General features: G+C 41.5%; 1 protein-coding gene across 2 annotated transcripts; it reads left to right on the plus strand.

Moving 5' to 3' along the window:
* The first annotated feature begins 1,994 nt into the window (after positions 1–1,994).
* LOC108653168 (uncharacterized) lies at positions 1,995–19,927 on the plus strand. 2 transcript variants are annotated; one of them, XM_089261520.1, is made up of 4 exons: positions 1,995–2,337; positions 16,106–16,400; positions 16,449–19,311; positions 19,400–19,927. In XM_089261520.1, the coding sequence occupies exons 1-4, from the start codon at positions 2,311–2,313 to the stop codon at positions 19,590–19,592; spliced, it is 3,378 nt and encodes a 1,125-aa protein (XP_089117646.1). In that variant the 5' UTR covers positions 1,995–2,310; the 3' UTR covers positions 19,593–19,927. The 2 variants fall into 2 exon arrangements, with proteins under 2 accessions (XP_089117646.1, XP_017958975.1); XM_018103486.3 differs by having other exon boundaries at positions 16,470–19,311.
* Positions 19,928–20,364: the final 437 nt, after the last annotated feature.

Here is a 20,364-nt window from a genome sequence, read left to right on the forward strand (position 1 = left end):
GTGCGCGTGAGTTTGTATGTATGCTTGTGTGTGTGTGTGCGTGTGTGTTTGCTAATTATTATTGAATATAAGTTGCTTGTAGGGTTCAGGGGATCTCGTAGTCGAGCAGTCTCGACTAGAGCTTTCTTTCTTGTTTTTCTCTTTTTTTTTTTTTTTGCATACAGTTGAACACCTTGGCGGCTCGCATTTGTGATTCAATTTATGAGATTACTTTGGCTGAGATTTGCCGCTGCACCCCATTGGCCTTTTGTAGGATCCAGATAAGAGAACGATATATACGATATACATATGTTAATATGTTAAATGTGGAGGGTTATTATAAAGGAGAATCGCCTTGCTAGTTAGAGCTCTCTTGTTTCTGTGAGGGCATTGAACAGGTGCGGGGCTGTAATCAAAGCTGTTTATGATTATGCTTATGTGTGCAAGAGATTTCTTGGAATGAGATTCTGATTTACAGATGCTTTGAACTTGACTTTTTCAATTTATGTGGCACAAGCATCAAGTGCAGAAATTGCATTTGGCATTTCCAATAAGAACAAATAATTAATTAAAATAAATTTAAAAAAAAACTAAAAAGTGTAGCAACAAAAATCCAAAAAATTGTAGAAAATAAAATCTTCTCACAAATTAAAAATAAAAATGAAAATTTATATGCATTCTATATCAGTTCAGTGGCATCTATAACATAAAACTCTTAAGCAAAAATTGATGGACACCCGGTTTGAAATTGATGTCTTTATTTAAAAATATGATGCCAAAAAAATTTGCATTGTTGAACTCATTTAATTTTTGGCAAATGAGGGGTAGAGCTAAATAAATATCAGTGATATTTATATTTGGGATTATGTCTTACATAAGGTAGTCCAAGATGATATATATAGAGCAATCAACATTTATCTCTTCCTACTTAGCAATTATACTCCGACAAGAGCAACGGAGACGGGAAAGATGCACCAATTATATCTATATTTCCTATAACAAAAATGGGCGTAAATGATTTATGTGTCTTGAGGTTTTTAAGCCAATTTTATGAAAGTTAAAAATAGAGAAAAAATTAAAAAAATATAATATATATATATATGCTTATATATGAGGAAACACAAGAAAGTCAGGACTGCAGCTTTGATGAGACTAGGTTTATCAAATCAACAAAAACTTACTTACATATATTTGAATAATATTAATTATGATTTTCTTGACTAATTAGCCAAATAATGACAATAATAATTGATCATTAGCCAAGTCGTATGTATACATATTTAAGCCAAGATAATTTGCAAAATCAATCAGCCCCCCCATATGAGCTGCCATTATGAGTGGCTTTTATTTATGTTTCTTTTACTACTTGCTATTTACTATTGTTTATGATTATTTATCTATTTATTTTTGTTGCCATTTGCCGCTCATTTGCCAACTGCGAACTGAAATGCTTATGCTTTTCTGATCCACAATAAGACAAATCACCTTTCGATAACCGCTCATTATGCGCGCATTTGTGATCTTTGATCTTTCTTTTTTTCGCCTTTTTTTCTGTCTGCCGCACATTTCGCTGTTACCTCTTTTTTTTTGGACTTCTTTATTTTTATAAATATTTGCCACTTTTCCTATCTATATTATTTAACAACAAATGTGTCTCGGTGTGCGTTTGCTGGGCTGGCTCTACTCTCTAAACATTTGCTCAGCGCATAGACGTAATTGCGAGCATGATTAAGTACTTTTCTGCTCTTAGTCAAATATGTGTGTGTGTGTGTGTGTGTGTGTGAGTGTTGCTCTGTGTACGTGCATTCAGATTCACTTTCAATCTGAATTGATTGAGAATGCTCAAGTCCACAGTTTTGCAGACGTCGCTGCAGCAGCAGAAGCAGCAGCAGCTCTGCAATTCACCTCGTGGTGAAGTCTTCTTCATTCATTCACTCTCTTTGTCACTCATACGATCGCTCGCTCACTCTCTCACTCTGTCTGTTTCTGTTGACTTGGCCAAGCTCTGCTTGGCATCAAGTTTCAGTTATATTACGGCCGCGTTTCAGTTTGGACGCGTTGCGCTCTGCACAATTTGGTATTTTGTTGGTATTTTGCGGGTTTTTCGCATGTGCGGCGCGACAAGTGTGCCAGGATAACGTTTCGAAATACACATACACACACATATATATATATACATACATATATATTTATATATACATATATACACAAACGTGGCCCATGCTGTGCAGTGTAGTTAGTGTAGTGTAATTAGTTAACAAGCAGCCAGCATTATACAACAGGTGCTGCTTAGCGGATTAGCTGACTTGAACTGAACGTTTATCCTGCAAGATGCGCTTGCAACATTTGCCATTGCTGGTGAGTATCGAATGCCCATTGTTGAGGGTATGTGACATATGGGGTATGCTGATTGTGTGTGTGTGTGTGTGTGTGCAAGGAGTAAGCTGCGATCATGTGCATATATTAAGGAGGTTGTTAAAGTTTATGAAATGGATTTATTCTTCGGCTTGGCTTAGTCTCTCTCTCTCTCTCTCTCTCTCTCTCTCTCTCTCTCTCTCTCTCTCTCACACACTCTCTCTCTCTCTACTTTTATTTGCATTTAGATGTTTCTATTTTGCTATAAATTTATATTTTTTGATATGCGTTTATACCAAGAATATACAGATTTTTAGCACTATCTTCTCTTATGAATCCAACGTTTGTGAAAATGGTTTTAAGGTTTTAGTCTGGATACCTATATAGACTGGAGTCTCGATGATTATTCAAATTCTGTGTAAATAGAAATAATTGTATCCCCTTGTCTTTTCGAATTTTCGGGTCTCGATTGCATTACATATGTTTTTCGTGTTTCATATACTCAAAATCTTTTTTGGCATTGGTGAAAGACTTTAAGAGATAGGCACATTTGGTTGGATTGCTCTCATATAGGAATATTTTACTTTCTGAATATTATGCATATTATAATATTTATAAAATGATAAAACTCGCATTTGCCCAAAGCTGTATGTAGTCTTAGATTCGAACATTGAAATACTTTTCTGAGAATACCTGAACTTGTGAGTAAGGAAACGGGAAAAGAAAGTAACAATGAATTAATTTCTTATATTTTGAAGGAGGATGCACAGGATATACAGGCAATGACTTGATTAATATATTAAATAAAAACAAAAAGTATGCTAAAAGCAACAGCTTAGGTTTTGCTATAGTCTTAGGTTTTGCTATATAAATACAATGCTGCAATAAAATTAGATGTGTTGGGCAGTGCATACCTTTTTTTTATACATACATAAAGCACTTAATGCTAAAGTAAATTCGTTTATCTAAAGCAAAGCTAGATTATAGATTGATATCAGCAACAACAACTTGTCGCTTAGTCAACTGACAACCGTTAGTCCGGCATGCCCGCCCACAGCACTTTTACTTTTGTTTTGTTTGCCAGCCAGCTGAGCTGGCTATTATGTAACGAAAGTCCACTTATCAGTTAGCTGTGGGCAGATGTCAACGCTTGACCCGCCTGAACTCGGCCAGCTGTTTGCATTCTTCCATTGACATTGATAAATGATGTCACAAATGTGATGCGCAACAGGCAACAGGCAACAAGCAACAACTGTAAATAAGCAAGAGCTAAGCAGCAGCAGCAGCAGCAGCAACTCAGCTGTAAAGTGTCTTCCGGCTGCCTGAACAATTGTGGCAGCAGCAGAAGCAGCAGCAGCAGGTGCCAGCTCAGTGTGAAGTGCAGGAGTCTTCAACTTGGCACTTGTTACGGCTGTTGTTGTTGTTGTTTGCTTTATGTTGCATGCAACTAGTTAGTGACTAGACTGCAATCAAGCCCAAAAGATCTTGTGTAATCGCGAGCATCGCGCACATTTGTGCATTGTCAGCGCGGCCAATGCGGCGTATGCGCAATGCCGCCCCATCTAATGCAAATAATGACCGATCTGACGATTGCCAAACAGAATGTGTGCGTGTGTGTGAGTGTGTGCTGCAGCTTCATCTTTACTGTTTTTTGAAGTGCAACAATAACAGACAGCCGCATGCAACAACAGCAGCAACAACTACAACAACAGCAGCATAAACATAAACACAAATCACAAAAACAAGCAGCGTGTGCCCTCCCTTCGCCGCTGTGGCAGCCGCAGCAGATGCTGCAGTCACCTTTCAATTTCGCGAGCCAACAAAAATCAATAGGCCATCATTAATGGCCATTTGGTTCATGGCAGCGCGCATTTGTAACCTTTACAAAACATTTGTAATGTTCGATTTGATTTTTTTAGTTTTGTTTTTCATTTTTTTTATGCCAATTTCGTTTTGGCAGACGCGCGACCCAGAAAGTGTTGTGTACACACATGTGAGCCAAATGCGTTTCATGGCTAATTGCTAGTTGGCCAAGCAAATAAAAGCGCTCCCCCCCACTCTACCCTTCGCCTGGGCTAAGCAACAATAAGCTGATTGTCATTGCCCAAGTAGAATTGGCCAAATGGCCTGCTTTCCGACAGCAGCAGCCGCACTTGGCCCCAGGGCTGATCACGCACACCAAAGCACTTCAGCACCTGTTACACTTGTGCGTATGTGTGTGTGTGTGTGTTTGTTGAATAGGCAGCGTCATTTTTTTAATATGCTGCACGCATGCAAACCAACAATTTGTATGTGAATTTGGAGTGTAGAAAGTTGATTGGTTTTATTTTTGTAGAAGAAGACGAAAAAAATAAAACTTTGTTTCTTTTTGGCCCGAACCGAAAGCCAAGCCAAGCCAAGTCAAGCAATGTGACAAGTTCAGATGCAGATACACATATAAAGATTTATGTATCAAGATTTATATATAAAGATATATATATATATATGTATGTATATCTTTAGCTTCGCCTGTTAGCCCTGGCTGCCTTTCACTTGCAATTATTTATATATATATACATATATTTTGGCCAAAAGATGCGTCTGCAAGGAAAAGGAAACTTCGTGCGGCAGACGAGTTGGCAACTGGCCGAGAGTTACTGGTTTTTCTAGCCAATCAAGTGAATGGCGACACACGAAATATGAATCTCACAGCCAACGGCTGGACGGCTGAACGGCTGGACGGCTGGAGGATGAGTAAACACATCAAAATTGGAATGCGGTTTTTTGGCCACAAACAATTTTCGTGAGTTTTTGGCTTGCAATTACAGCTGCAAGCGTTTTGGCTCAGCTAACTGTTGAATAGCAGCAGCATCATCATCATCAACAGCATCATCATCATCAGCAATAGCCACATCATTGTGAACATCTTAGAGTCCGACTTTTAATTAAAAGCTTGCTCAACGCTTCACTTCTGGTGCAGCTTCTGCTTTTGCTATATTAATGAAGCCGAATGGCGAGCCATTGGCTTCCAGTATAATTTGTGAGCCGCCTATACATAGCTGGCCCATTTTTAATTAGTCGAAGCTCTTTAGCATATGTTTTACTGCCGACTGCACAACTTATGCAATCGGCCGAGCGCTTTTTGGTCAAATGCAAATGCCACAGTCAGCGGACTGCGGACTACAGACTCCAGATATGGCTACAGATTCGAGTTTCTGTGTCTGTTGCCGGTTCCGGCTTTGACTTGGACTCTCACTCTCACTCTCACTCTCACTTGACTTTAATTTATGCGCATGCGTGTTGCTCTTCAGCTGCTGCTGCTGCTGCTGCCGCCTCTTTGTCTTCTTCATCATCAGCTTCTTGTGGCTCTTATTTATATGAATTTTATGTATTTTATGCAACGACCTTGCTAGTCGTTTAGCTTGTCAGTCTAGGCCTAGGATCTGTCAGTTTACAGATTATGGCTAATTAAAAAGTCGGTGCTTGATTATTAATTAGAGCCGAGCTGATATTAGTTCGTTGCCTAAGTCTTTTGTTGCCACACTCAGAAAATGCATCCCTCTCTCTCTCTCTTTGTGTATGTGTGTGTTTGTGTGTGTGTAATTGTCAACTTGTGCCACATGTGCAACACGGCATCGCTGGTCACTTAATTTGTTATGAGTTTTGCTTTCTGATTATTATTATTGTTGTTGATTTTTGCATAACCTGCCTACCTGTTGCTGCCACCTGTCTGCCTGTCTGTCTGTCTGTCTGCCTGCCTGTTGTTTCAACATTTCGTTCAATTGCATTTCAATTTACTTAGTAATTTGCTATGGACAAATATGCAAAAACCAAACTGCAATTGCAACTGCAGCTGGTGACAAACTTGCCCAATGCCTGGGCCTGAGGTAACAGCTAGAGAGAGAGAGAGAGAGAGAGATGCAGATAGGCATAGAGAGAGGGAAAGGGCGACACAGGGCGAGAGCTAGAGGCGTCCGCATGGGCGTTACAACGAGAGGTGTCAATTACTTACGTTATGTGTGCTTGTGTGTGTGTGTGTGTGTGTGTGTTCATGCATGCTGTATAGCTAACAGAAGACAATACGAGTGGCGCAAGCTGGGCTAATTAATTGCAGAGACACCCTGCAAAGCGCGATTGACAGCTGGGAAATGCTTGAACATAAACGGAACTCGAATATATATAGAAGCAATTGATAGAGTGGGCTTTACATAGAAACAGTTTATTGAATTTCAAGTCAAGTTCTTTTCTGAGTTGTGGACTAAAAAATACCCTGAGCATATTTAATATATGACAGCACTAGCAGAAGTGATTTATTTGAAATATCTCTTAAAGAGATTATGATATGATAGTTGGAAATAAACATGAGCTAATTGTATGATAAATAATCCCTTCCACCTTTTCTATAACTATAGTCCTCCTGTCAGATATTCTGTATAATAATAAAGATCAATTGGGTTTCTCTTGCTTTCCCAGTGTTTCTGTATCTGTTGCTAATATGACTGCCGTATATCCTATATGGATGTCTGACTGTGTGACTGTCTTATATTCTGTAAAATAATAAAAGCCACTCAAATTTCTCTAGCCCTAATACTGAGCGTTCTTTCTTCTCGTTTACCAATACCCCATATTACTTATACTTAAATCTGTTTACTTATTTATTCTGATACGCACGATTTCTTTCCTTTATTGGTGCTACTTGACTTATGTTTACTTGACTGCACTTATTTGCCAATTCTCTTCTGTTGTACATACTTTTGGTTGCCTGCTTTTGAGTTCCTTTATTTATACTTAAGCTGCTTTACTTATAATTCTTTTTCTTTGCTTGCCCTACTAAACTTATATTGGCTTCTTTTCTCTTATGCTACTTGACTTTGATTGAGTTTCCCTTTAATCGCCTTTGTTTAGTTGTGCTACTTGACTTAGACTGACATCTCTTTATAAGTATTTATACTTACATTGAATGACTCAATCTATTTGTATATATACATATATATAGTTCTACTTATACTTTATACTTTTCTGCCTATATGTACATCACTTTACTTAGACTTGTGCTTGATAATACCATATTTACTTATACTCTTCCTTTGCCTTTACTTGCCCCTTTGACTTATACGTATTCTCCATATGTTAAACTATATCACTAATACTTACTTTTCTTTAGTCATACCATTTGTCTTATACTTACTTTTCCTTAGTCATACTCGATGATTTATAATAATTGACTTATGCTTTCACTTCATGACTGTATCGTATGCTTAAACTTAAAATTATTTATAGATGTATATATATAATCTGGCATATATATTCATACTTTGATTTTGCTTGATTTATGTTATTTTTACTCATATTTCTTAAAGAGTACTTTTACTTCTACTTAGCTTTCTTAACTTATACAAATTGAATAACACCCACATTTGGATATCTCTAGTACTGCGCTTACACTCACTTTTTCCCTTATTCATAATATTTGTACATTTAGATGTAATTTTTACATAGAACTTGAAGAGAGGGACCTTCCTCATGCGCCCACACACACACACACACACACACAAACACACATTCACATGCAGCATCATCGCAGTCCATTCCACACAGCGCCACTAAATTTACTGGGTAATTGTAATACAATACGCCCAGGTAGTCGTTAGATCCATCAAAATGTTGACACATTTCTGTAGATCTTTCTATCGTCATCTGTGTTTCGCTGCCCCGTAAATGCCTGTAAAACAACTCATTTGCATTTGTTGAAAATTGTATTGAAATGATTTTCAATGACATTCTTTGACTGGTTGAACAACTTTTACATCTCGGCACAAATCGTGAGGAGACGATTTGTTTCCATTTTATTTTTGTTTCTTATAAAAGAGATAAAAGAGATGCTGCTGCTGCTGCGGCTGCTGCTGCTGCGGCTGGTGACTGCAGCGTCATCTTCTTTGGTTTATTATGCATATGAGATTGAAACCTGGACTGTGACTGCGACTGTGACTGCAAATGCGATTGAGTTTTGAGATTAAGACCGAGGCATCTTCACCTGTCCATGCCTGGCCAAGGGCCAACTTGTTGGCCAGCTCAACTTGGACTTGAAGTTCGCTTTCTCAGCTGCGACTGTGCCTATAGCTGTTGCTGTTTCGGTTTCTGTATCTGTATCTGTGCCCAATTCATGTCACGTTGAGGTAGATTCCGGCGGGCGTCCGGCCCAGCAGCAGCAGCAGCCGAAGCAGCCTCATCATTCGTTTTGACTGACAGAGGGGGAGAGAGGGAGAAAAAAAAAACACTTTCATTTTTCATTTCGTTTAATAATTCATAAATTTTTTTGATTATTTCTTTCTTTTGTTTGTTTCTCTTGATGTTGTTGTTGTTGTTGGCAGCTGCTTCAGTTATTTCTCAGCCGCTTCAGTTGTTGTCGTCGCGGTCGTTGTTGTTGTTGCTGTTGTCTGCTCGCCAAGTGTTTACAGTGGTCTAAATTTTGCCGCTTGGAGCGTCGCTTACTTCCGTTTTTGTTTTGGGTGCCAGGCTGAGGCAGCTTCTAAAACACACAAACAACAGTGAAAAAACAAACGATTTATGTTTTACGTATTTTTTACGGCTATTAGATGCGGCCGACTCGCACGCCAAGTTTGTCGCTTAAGTCTTTCGTTTTTCAGTTTTCGCAAAACATATATTTTGCACGCCACACACACACACACACTCATTTCCTTTGCCATGCGCCAGCCAGGTCCACATTTGGTTGCATAACGCGCTCTGCTGATCTTTAATTATAAGGATTATATTTTGTCTCAATAAACATGAGTCGCATCCGCTAAGGTTTTATTATTATCAGTTTTTTTTTCTTTATGGGAATTTCATGGACTTTTTTTTTGTGGCAATTATTATTTATCGATTGGGGACGACATAGTGTCGAATGTGACACTGCATTAACTTGTTTCGACTATGTTTCTTTTTGCCTTTTCTATAGTTTTTTTATTGTTCAGCCGAAACACCTTGGAAATATGCAATTTCTATAACACCTGCCCGAGGTCGCAAGCTCACTCGCATCTTTTTTTATTTTTTGTGGTCTGTGGGAGTTGACTGGCCTGACTTGTTTTTTTTTTTTTTTTTTGTGTTCACAATAAAATTGATAGTTTTTTAAATTTAATTTAATGCTCGCTGCATCTGTTATCTAAAGCGCTGCTCTTAATGAAGTCCATTAGTGCGCTTTTGTTAACGCCCGCGGATCGAGGGCAGCAAACTGTTTGTTATTTTCCTGTGCTCTGGCGGTCGTCAAAATCGTTTATTCTTAATCAACCTAAGCATCAATTTGCTTGCTCAATTTCAGATTGACCTGCATGTAGATCGTTGCAGATAACGCGCCATTCCTTGCTCTATAATTATGCTTAGCCATTAAGCTTAATATGTGTATCTGATCTTTGACTTTTGAAGAGAGTTTGACCTATCGCTGGTATAATTAATGGGGGTAACTGTATATGGACAGAATATGTCAAGTGCTCGGAGTCATTAAGGGCAGAGCTAAACTAATTTAAATATTTTTTAAAATTAATTTTGTTATTTTTTATATGAATTAAATTTGATTTATTTATATTAATTTAATTATATTATGCATTTTTTTTAGCTAGAAAAGAGTGAGATTGGATAGGTGTATATTTTATAGCAAAATATCCATATTTATTCTATAGATACTATATGAAATCAAGAAATATTTTATTATATGCCACTTAACTTTTTATGAATTATTATTTTAACACTTACCAGATTTTTACCATGAGTAGAGCAATCTAGACTATTTATCTTCAAGCTCAAAATCGAATCTAAAATGCATATTCAAGCGCAAAGTAAGGTCCATGTTACAGTGCATGTTGGTGTTAGAGTGCATGCTTAGGCGACAACTAAACTGCATGCTTAGGTGCTTATGAAATAAAATGTAGAAAAAAATGTTAAGATGTATATGAAATAAAATGTAAAACTAACTTAAAGATTATTAGTTATTTAAAGCAAACTCGCATTGCAAAGTCTTAGATCAACTATTCAGCAATCTATATTTCATATAGAATTTTAATATTTGAATAGCATGGACTAATATTTGTTCTAAGCTGCAAGCGACATGCCTTCATTAAGTCGAGTTCTAGCTAAAGTAGTTACGTTCAAACAGCTTAAACTAACATGCAATATAAGGCAGTTTCTAAACTATATGTTAAGTTTAACATGGGAATAAATAAGCTATGCATGTATATACATATATATATATAACATTGCATAGCTTCCGCTAATATGCATGTTAAAGAGCATGTTAGACTTGGCATGCATGCGAATGCATTTATAATTGACAGGTGCATTAAGGTGAGGTAGGTGAGGGAGGTGAGCTGTATTATCTTAGGGCTCACCTGTGACTTCCAGCATTAGCTTGAGCAAACAGCCATTGCTCAAAGATTCGCTTCAAGTATAGCTTCTTGAAACGTTCAATGCCTGGGATGCCTTTCTAGTTTTGTTGGCCTAGCCATTCACCTGCATATAATTGACTGTGACAGACATTTGGCTAACTGCAGCAACTATTGTTGTTCTTTGGTGTGTATGTGTGTGCGTGTGTGTGTGTGCGTGTGTCGTTCTGGGTCTTTGGGTTCTCACCGCCGTTGACTTTCAGTTGTTGGCACAAAGCACAAAGCCGTTCGCATGGCTAACAATGGCAGATCATGTGGCACATATCATAACTGCTCATCAGCAACAACTACAGCAGCAACAGCAACAGCAGCAGCATCATCAAGTGCATGATTGTTTTGGGCCAAATGCGAGTTATAAACATGCAGCTGTATGACGCAGCAGCAATCGCGCCGGGGCGTTGCACAGCTAATAGGCATAACTGTGACAGCGGCAACAGTTGCTAGCGTTGCTGTTGCTGTTGTTGCTGCTAATTGTTGTTCGCCAAAAGGCGACATGAGAAACAAGATGTCGGGCATTTGTCATCAGTTTACGCTGTTGATATGCTAACTAATGCAGTTTGCACTTGGCCAATTGGCAATTGCCAAGCTGCAATTGCAGCGGCAGCAGCAGCGGCAGCAACAACAGTTGCTGGCTAGATTTCACTGCATAGCAACAATTTGCCAGCTGCCACATGCCACTAGCTGTGAGGCTGTGAAGCAGCTACCGCTGTATAATTTGGCCGGGCTTTAACTGTTAACTCTTTCTATGTTTTTGGCCACAATTTAACTTCGACTTGCATTACACAATCGATTCGTTAGCTGTTGCTGTTGTTGCTCCCGCCCGCTCACTGACTAACTAGTTAGTTGTTTCTGACTAGAAATTACATAATGATTTGCTGCGAATCTTCGTCGTTGTTGTTGTTGTTGTTGGCAAGCAAATTTATTAGCTTGTAAACAATTTTGTTAGCGCTGTGCGTGTGTGCTAGCCATATGTAAGTGTGTGTTGCTGCTGTTGTTGTTGTTGTTGCTGCTGTTGTTGTTGTTGCTGTCTGGTGTTAACTTTCACCCATTGTTAGCATCTTTCTTTTTGGTTATGCGCCAGTTTCTTTGGCTTTGGCCAAAAACAAAACCTCAACTCTTGCCAGTTTTTGCTTTATTTATGCGTCTTGACAGTTGGCTCATTGTCTCAGCTCAAGCCTCAGCCCCAGCCTCCGCCTCAGCCTGCTCTTATAATCTGTTTCTCTGTCTGTCTGTCTGTCTGTTCATAAATCTATTTAGTTTGGCTACCGAGCTAAGCATCGTTATTGGCACCAGGCATAGGTCAGTTCATTATGCAAATCCCGCTCATTCGATCAATTGGCAAATATAAATTTCCTTCCAAATATTTATCTTTTTTTGTTCCCATACTTTTTCTCTCTCTCTCTCTCTCTCTTTCTTTTTGGTTTGCTTATGGCCATTCAGAGCTCGACCCCAGTGGCTTAATTAGCATAGGATGCTGTAAGAGCAGAGAGTCTTTATTAATAATAGATTATATAGATATACATGTGTATATGCCATGTGATATATAGCCTGTTAATGTTGTCTCTGATCTTTATGAGTGCAATTAAAAGCAATGTGAAGCGACGCCGCGTCGTCTGCCAAAATCTGTGTCAGCAATTGCTGCCGTGCCGTTACTAAGTCGACAATAACAACAGCAACAACAACAACGGCAGCAACAGTAATCAACAACAATAACAAGAAAAGAAAAAACAATAGCATTTGCCGCAAGTGCTGTCAAAAGTCTTCGCACAGCTTCCGTTTTAGACAACTGACGAACTGTTTTGACAGCTTCAAAGTTGTGACAACGATGCCATAATCATTATCTCAACAGAGATATACATATACATACATATATTCAGCTTGATCTCTGTAGCTCGCATTGCACATACGCCACTTGGTCCACATGCCCAGCTTTTGTCTCTGTGAGTTTCACTTTGAGTCCGCGATTATTACTCAATTATAATAAATCAAATGTCAGCGCCCACAATGCTCCGACATTTGCAGTCAATAAAAACAGAAAAACAAAAAAACTTTGCTAGAAATTATTATTTTCTTCTTCTGCTGCTGCTGCTGCTGCTGCTGCTGCTGCTGCTGCTGCTATTGCTGCTGTTATTTTTTGGGAAAGTAAAGCAAAATTTTATTTGTTGGCAATGCCAAATGTCAAATGGCAGACGACAACGGATAGACGAAGGCGATGGCGAGGGCGAGGGGTGTGCGGTGAGCGGTGGCACATCGGCGGCTATCTATAAAATAATTTCACTTCCAGTTTTCAGCTGCATTTGGCAGCCTGCCCAACTAACTGACAGACCCGGCCTGATCTGGCCTGGTCTGCCCTGGCCCGGCCTGGGGCGTGGGCGTTGCTGCAGCCGGGCCGAGAGACAATGCCTGGCTCGCTCGTGTTATGATCTATTGTGTGCTATTATTATGTATGCGAGCCGAGTGGACGAGTGCGAGTTGTAGGTGTTATGGAGCAGCTCACGCATTGCTTTCATTCAAGTACTTACCACTCGATCGTGTTGTCGAACTCTTTCTATTGTTTTCAACACTGGCACTGCCTCTCTTCGAACTGAATGTGATTTCTCGTTTACTCGATCTGTCTCTCTCTCTCTCTCTTTCCCTCTCTCTCGCTCTGTTTTAATTATCCCTGTTTCCTTGCCTCCCTCTCGTCATTCTCATTGTTATTCACATCCCTGTGCCACTATTTCTCTCGTTGTCCCTCTCCATCTCTTTTTCCTCATCTCTTACTCACTCACTCTCTCCCTCTCTCACTCACTATATCTCTCTCTTTCTGTCTTTTGCTCTCTCACTCATTCACTCACTTTTCCTTGCTCTCTCTCGCTCTTTCTCTCATCCTTCCTCTCCTCTATGTCATTTCACTATTGCCGTTCTCACTCTATTTACTTTTATCTCTCTTCTACTTCCCCTTCATAAACTCTCTATATCTGTGTAATCAGATCTTTATCTCTATAAAAATTCGAGTTATCTTTCTTTTGCAATTTTCCAAATCCCCAAAATTTATATATATGTATGTATATCAACTTTCTCAGAAGAAGATACGAAACTGTAAAAGAAGCTCTAAGACCTCTGGCACCCTAAACCCTCGTAAACTAGATAAATGGCCTGTCAAAGGTAACTGACATGCTCTGTAAGCCACATGTCAGAACTGAACTGAGTGCAGATAAAAAATTAATAATAAACAATGTATACATATCACTTTATATTGTAAAAATTCACATATTTCTAATCGAATATACTCAGCTTCAAAGGCTCTCCTCATAGGTTGGTAGCCGTGGCAGCATAACCTGTTGCGGTACCACTTTCAGGGGTATACCGGGCGCACTTCGTATTGGTCGTCGACCACTTGAAAGTACCTCGAGCAGCTCGATCCTAGGTTGAACTCTGCTAGCAGGTTCGCTGCACAATTCCCGCCTGTTGATGCAGCACGCCTTCACTTTGATATAGGCGACACTGAGCACGAGCAGAATTATCCAGCAGCTGAGTGTCAAGATCGTGGCAATGACCAGAGTAATTCCCAGATTATTCCAAAATTCATGTCTGTCCCAGCTCACAAAATGCGTGCATATAATGAATATCGTTGGACCCACGATCAGCCAGTAGACCACTAGGAGCACAGACTTCACTCCACTTAGGCCCATCTCGAGAGGGCGCCTGAGCAACGACTAAACAAATACGAATTTCCCTCTCATTTTAAATATTCATATATTGACTATTATATAAAATATATTCTTTGATATATATATGTATAATTATAGCATTTGCTGACTTATCCTGCTCAAAGAATTTGTTGCTGCATCATTGTGGGGTTTATGTTAATAATATCGTGAATATATGCAAATATATGTATATATATGTATATATATGTATATATAGCTCTACATATGCGTGGATAGATTATAAATAATTACTTCAAATATATGGAACCACAGAGCTTTATTCGCTCGACTCATTCATGAACTAATGAGAGTATTTTTTGTGATACGCCGACCGTGATACGATCGACCGATATTATATATGCTTATTATATTATATTATTATTATATTATATATATATCTTGTAAATTATCAAGCCGTTTTATACTTAAAGCTCTTGTAAATATTGTTGATTTTATTTTTTAATTAAAAACCGTTTAATACTATTGATAGATGCCCACATATCTTTTATTATAAACGATAGATACGTGGCACATCTGAACATACTTTTATATTAATGCAAGTATTTTTCTATTTTCTAAACATTTGTGGTCCCTTGAAACCCCTAGTTCAATGATAATTTCCTCTAGAATATGTTAAAGAAATTTTTGATGATTATTCTACTAATACAAAAATCGACTTTTATTATTATAAATATAATAAACCTAAGCTTGATAATGATGCAGAGGTTAATCATCATTAATTGTAGTGCTATACGAATACATTATTATCGTCTTTCAGCTTCTGGTGCATAATTGACCTCTCCGATTTTGTTTACTTCTCCAAGTCCTCGTATTTTGTCCCACAAAGCGCATATATTGTAAATATTATGCAGATTTCATTTAATTGCTAAGTGGGCTTTCGTGCGTGTTCACCTGTGTGTGTGTGTGTGTTTGTTTATTGAGTCACCTGCATTGCTGCTCGTTTACTGTCGAAATGCAAATTGCGACTGTTGAAATTGAAATTCAAGTCGTCGCCTGAGCGCAACTTTCACGGCTACGTGTGGCAAATAGGCCGATTACTCAGGCCGGACTGTGACACAGATGGATTCGATGAGGGCTTAGCTTCAACTGCCAAAGATTGATGGGATTTGCCCTTAGTCCAGCAGCGCCTCATATCTGTCTCTCTCCATCTCTCTCTCTCTCTCTCTCTCTCTGTGGATTGGCTTTTGTGGTCGAATGAGCAGTCCACTTGACATTGACCCAAAGCCAAAGACGGATTCAAGCCACGTTCCTCGTTCACAATTTGTTCGGCTAATTTTTGACACAGCCGAGAGGAAGAGTGAGAGAGAGACAGGGTGAGGAATAGAGGGCGAATCTTGATATTTGCTGTTGATGTTTGTTTTTTATTTTGCCTCGTTTTGGGCATTCACAAAAAAAAAATGAAAAATAAAAACAAAAATTTGTTCAACATTTTGTAGTTTTTTGCGGTAAAAGTGTTTATTTAACTTTTTTTTCACGCATATCTTTAAATTATTTCAGCTCGCATCGTTTTTTGGGGGTCTCGACCTTGTGCAGGCCACAACAAAAACTTAATTAAATATGTTGGCAAAATAAAAAAGTTAAAAATTTAATAAACAAATTAGGAATCGTTAAACTAATTTTTTTCTTCTTCTTCTTCTTTTGCAGTTGGCGCTGCTTGCTGCGGGAGCAGCCGCAGCAGCAACCACTTCAAAGTCCAAGAGTGAAGCCAAGACGAAAGCCGAGCCAACTACCGTTGCCACCAAGAAGCCCAGCTCCACCAGCTCCAACAGCACGACGCGCCAGTCGAAATCCCTGAAGTCGCAGCCCGGCGAGAATCGGGGCAAGCGCACGCTCTACGACTTCGGCAACGCGGGCTACCTGTATCCGGAGGTGGCCAGCCGCCGGGCGGGCTACGTGGATAACTATTATCCGGGCTACTACAATGGACAGCAAGCGCTGGGTAAGCAGTGGGGAAAGGAACTACCTGACATGACTTCAGTTTCATTAGGTTCTTCCTCTCGCTTGGCAGCTCAATATCCGGGCAGCTACAGCAGCGCCTATGCGCCGTATCCGCAGTATCTGGAGGCGCCGGAGCCCATCATCGAGATCATCATCAAGGACGCCAATGAGACGCTGGCCGCGGAGCCGCCGCAGCCGATTATCACCAAGAAGAAGAAGAAGAAGGAGAAGGTGCACGTCTTCTATGTGAACTACAAGAAGGATCAGAACAACAAGCTGCACCTGGAGTCGCCCATCGCCTCGCTGAACAACGACGACGATGCCGACGAGGAGGAGGAGGAAGAGGAGATCATTCAGTACCCGGTGACGCCCCTGCCGCCCCTCAAGTCGACCACGCTGCGCACCATCATCCACCCCGACTCGGAGAAGTACCACAGCAACAGCGGCATTCACGTCTCCTTCGGCGCCGAGAACAAGCACCAGACGGGCCACATCCTGGAGGAGCATGACGCGGAGAGCATTCAGCGCCAGGTGGTGGCGCTGCCGCTGACCAACACGCGCGCGGACTACGGACGCGAAAGCAGCTTTGCACGCGGTCCCGTTTCCAATCTGCTCTTCGGCAGCAACAGCTATCAGCAACATCAGCCGCAGCAGCAGCAACATTTGCATTTTGGCAGCCAGCAGCAGCAGCAGCTGCCGTCGCAGCACAACAGCAACTATTTTCGAGCCCCAGCAGCGCTGCCCACCAAGCAGCTGCAGCAGCAGCAGCAGCAGCAGCAGCCATCACAGCAGCAACATTACTATCAGAAGCAGCAGCAACAGCAGCAACAGCAGCGGCCCAGCATAACGCAGCAGCAATTGCCGGCCACATCCTCTCAGACCATCTTCAACAAGCTGGTGCAGCAATCTCAGTTCTACGTCAATCACAATCAGCAATATCAAACAGCGCAGCCACAGCCGCAGCAGCAGCAACAGCAGCAGCAGCAATATCAGAAGCCGCCACACAAACAGGTTCAGGTGCCATTCTTTCCCACAATACCCCCAAAAAGTCAAGAGTTGCCAACGCGTGCCAGCCAAACGCCATATCAGCCCATCAAGTTCCGACCCACACCAGCGCCAGCGCCGCAAGTGAAGCCATTGCAGCTGCCACAACAGCAGCAGCAGCAGCAGCAACGTCAGCAACAGCAGCAACAATATCAAACGCCCAAGCCGCAACCTTATCAATTCGTTAGACAGCCGCAATTTGTGCAGCAGCCGCAGTTTATAGTGCGCTCCCCCACCCCAGCAACCGACTACTATGCACAGCAGCAACACCAGCCCCAGCAGCAACAGCAGCAGCAGCATAAGTACTCAGCGCTCAACTATTTTGACATAAAGCCCTCCAAGGAGACGGAGCTGTTAAAGTCCATACCCAAGTTTGAGCAGCACATTACAGAGACGGTGCAGAATCCCATTGTCAGCCAGCAGCAGCAGCAGCAACAACAGCAACTGATTTCCCATCAGTCATTCGCTTACAGCAGCAATCGTAATGAAGTGATTCATGATATTCCCGCTCCCAATCTGGCACCCAATGCGCCACAGCCTCAAGCTCAGCCGCTGACGGGTCACTACATTACCGCCAGCTCCACACAGCAGCAACAGCAGCAGCAACAGCAACAGCAGCAGCAGCAGCAACAACAGCAACAGCAGCAGCAACAGCAGCAGCAATTGAACTTTGCCAGCGAAGCGACCCCCATCTATGCCGAGTCTACGCATGGCCAGAAGGTAATGGTGGTCACGCCCCTGCCGCCCTCATCCAGCTACGCCAGCTACAATCAGTATCCCTCGCACAATGAGCAGGTGATTCAGGTGCATCCGCAGACGCAGTCCAGCAGCAGCAACAGCAACAACTATGTGCAGCAGCCCAGGCAGTCGAGCAGCGCAGCTGTGGACAACTCACCCTTCAGCGTCTCCACCTACCACTCGGATGTGTTCAAAGAGCTGCAGCAGCGACAGCAACAGGAGAAACAGCAGCAGCAGCAGCAGCACCAACAACAGGCGCAGCAGCAACAACAGCAGCCGAAGCAACAGCAATCGTCCTATGTCACGCCAGCAGGATCCGCTGCAGCTGCAACTGTTGCTGCACCCACCTCGCCCTCGCCCTCAGCCACGCCCAATGGCAAGGCATCGCAGACGCTGCTGCAGCTGCCCGACGAGGTGCCCGACGATCTGCGCCAGCAACTCCTCTCCTCCGGCATTCTGAACAACGCCGACATCTCCGTCCTGGACTACGACAAGCAGGGTGACATTGCCCTGGAGAATCTGCCGGCGGAGCATCTGCAGCACTTCTACGGAGCAGGAGGCGGTGCTCAGATAGCCGAGACCAATAAAGTCCTCACCGTGGTCAAGCCCAACGGCGACAAAGTGGCGCTGAGCGAGAAGCAAATCGACCGTGTGAAGCAGACGAACTCGCTGCCCCAGAAACAGAATCTGGACGTGAAGGTGGTGCGCTACGATGCGGCCCAGGGACAGAGCGTGAGCGACAAGTATGTGCGGCAGGATGCGACCGTCGTGACGCCCGTGGAGCTGGCCGAGCGACAGCAGTACAATCGCTATCTGCCGCTGAAGATCAATGGAGCACAGTTTCCCATACCCGACAGCGAGGAGCTGCTGGGCAAGAAGATCGTTAGCGTGGTGGTGCTGGCGCCAGTGGAGGCGCAACCACAGACCAGCGAGGCCAGAAGCAGCAGCAGCGGCAGCGGCAGCAGCAGCAGCAGCGCCGGCACTGTAGACAGCAAGGAGATCAAGTTTCTGGGCGGCGAGCTGGTCAAGACGCTGCTCAAGAAGCCCACCAAGGACAACTTCAAGCGCTGGCTGGAGAAGGAGGCGCGCACAGACATTGAACTGCAGTCGGTGGTGCTGCTGGTGGCCAAGTGAGTAGATGAAGATGAAACTATGAATAATTCAGTATAACTTAACTCTCTCTCTCTCTCGTACTCTCTCTCTCTCTCTCCCTTGCAGAGCCAGCGAGAGTGCCGATCAGGAGATCTTTATGTACGACATTGCCACGGGCGGCGTGAATAAACTGAATGGGGAGCTATCCAGCACCTTCGTCAATGTGGCCGAGGAGAATGCCAGCAGTGAGGATCTGGAGCATGCTGCCACGCTAGATCAGAGTTCCATTGAGACCATGATGCAGTTGCGTCGCAGATAGACGCACACACACATACGCACACTCATACACACACACACATGCGCACACACACAGAGAGACATTATGCCATTTAGATACTCGAGCTATTCTTGTACTAGATACAAAAAATCTTTACATCATTATATTATGACACCCGCACACACACACACACACACACTCACACACACAGAGAAAATGCAAAATTTAAACACATTTTATGCAAAGGGTTTGAACGTTCGCAGTGCGTATATTCCTTTATTTTTCGTAGTATTTCAATGTTGTAAATATATTCTTGATGATTATCGTAATTTAAGTTAATTTACGTGATTAATAAAAACAAATTTAATTAAAGTCAATTGTGTGGAAACTAATTAAATTAATTAATTAATAAATTAAAATTATTTAAAGTAAATTACATTAAAAGACGACATCAACTTAACAGTCTGTGCTTGGTTGTTGTCTTAGCTAATTTTAGTATTATTATTGAACAACAATTTAGATCAACTCTGTAATAGGTTTATGTCTTAGCTACAGTTGATCTAAACAAAATGTAATTCAGCAGGCAACTTCAAACAGCTCAATAATCGGTTGTTGCCTTGACTAAATTTGAGTTAAAATTAAAATGACACTTGATGCGGCCCCACCAGGGGCTATTGTCTTGGCTAAGTTTGATTGAAACAAAATTTAACAGAGTTCCACATATGAATATTGCCTTAGTTACGTTTGAGTTGAACTTTTTGAAAATGGTTATTATCTTAGCTAAAGTTAGTTTCAATATATATTTTAACATAGT

This window comes from Drosophila navojoa, chromosome 5, assembly GCF_054131105.1.
Source record: "Drosophila navojoa isolate 15081-1374.11 chromosome 5, UAZ_NAV_1.0, whole genome shotgun sequence".
Lineage (NCBI taxonomy): Eukaryota > Metazoa > Arthropoda > Insecta > Diptera > Drosophilidae > Drosophila > Drosophila navojoa.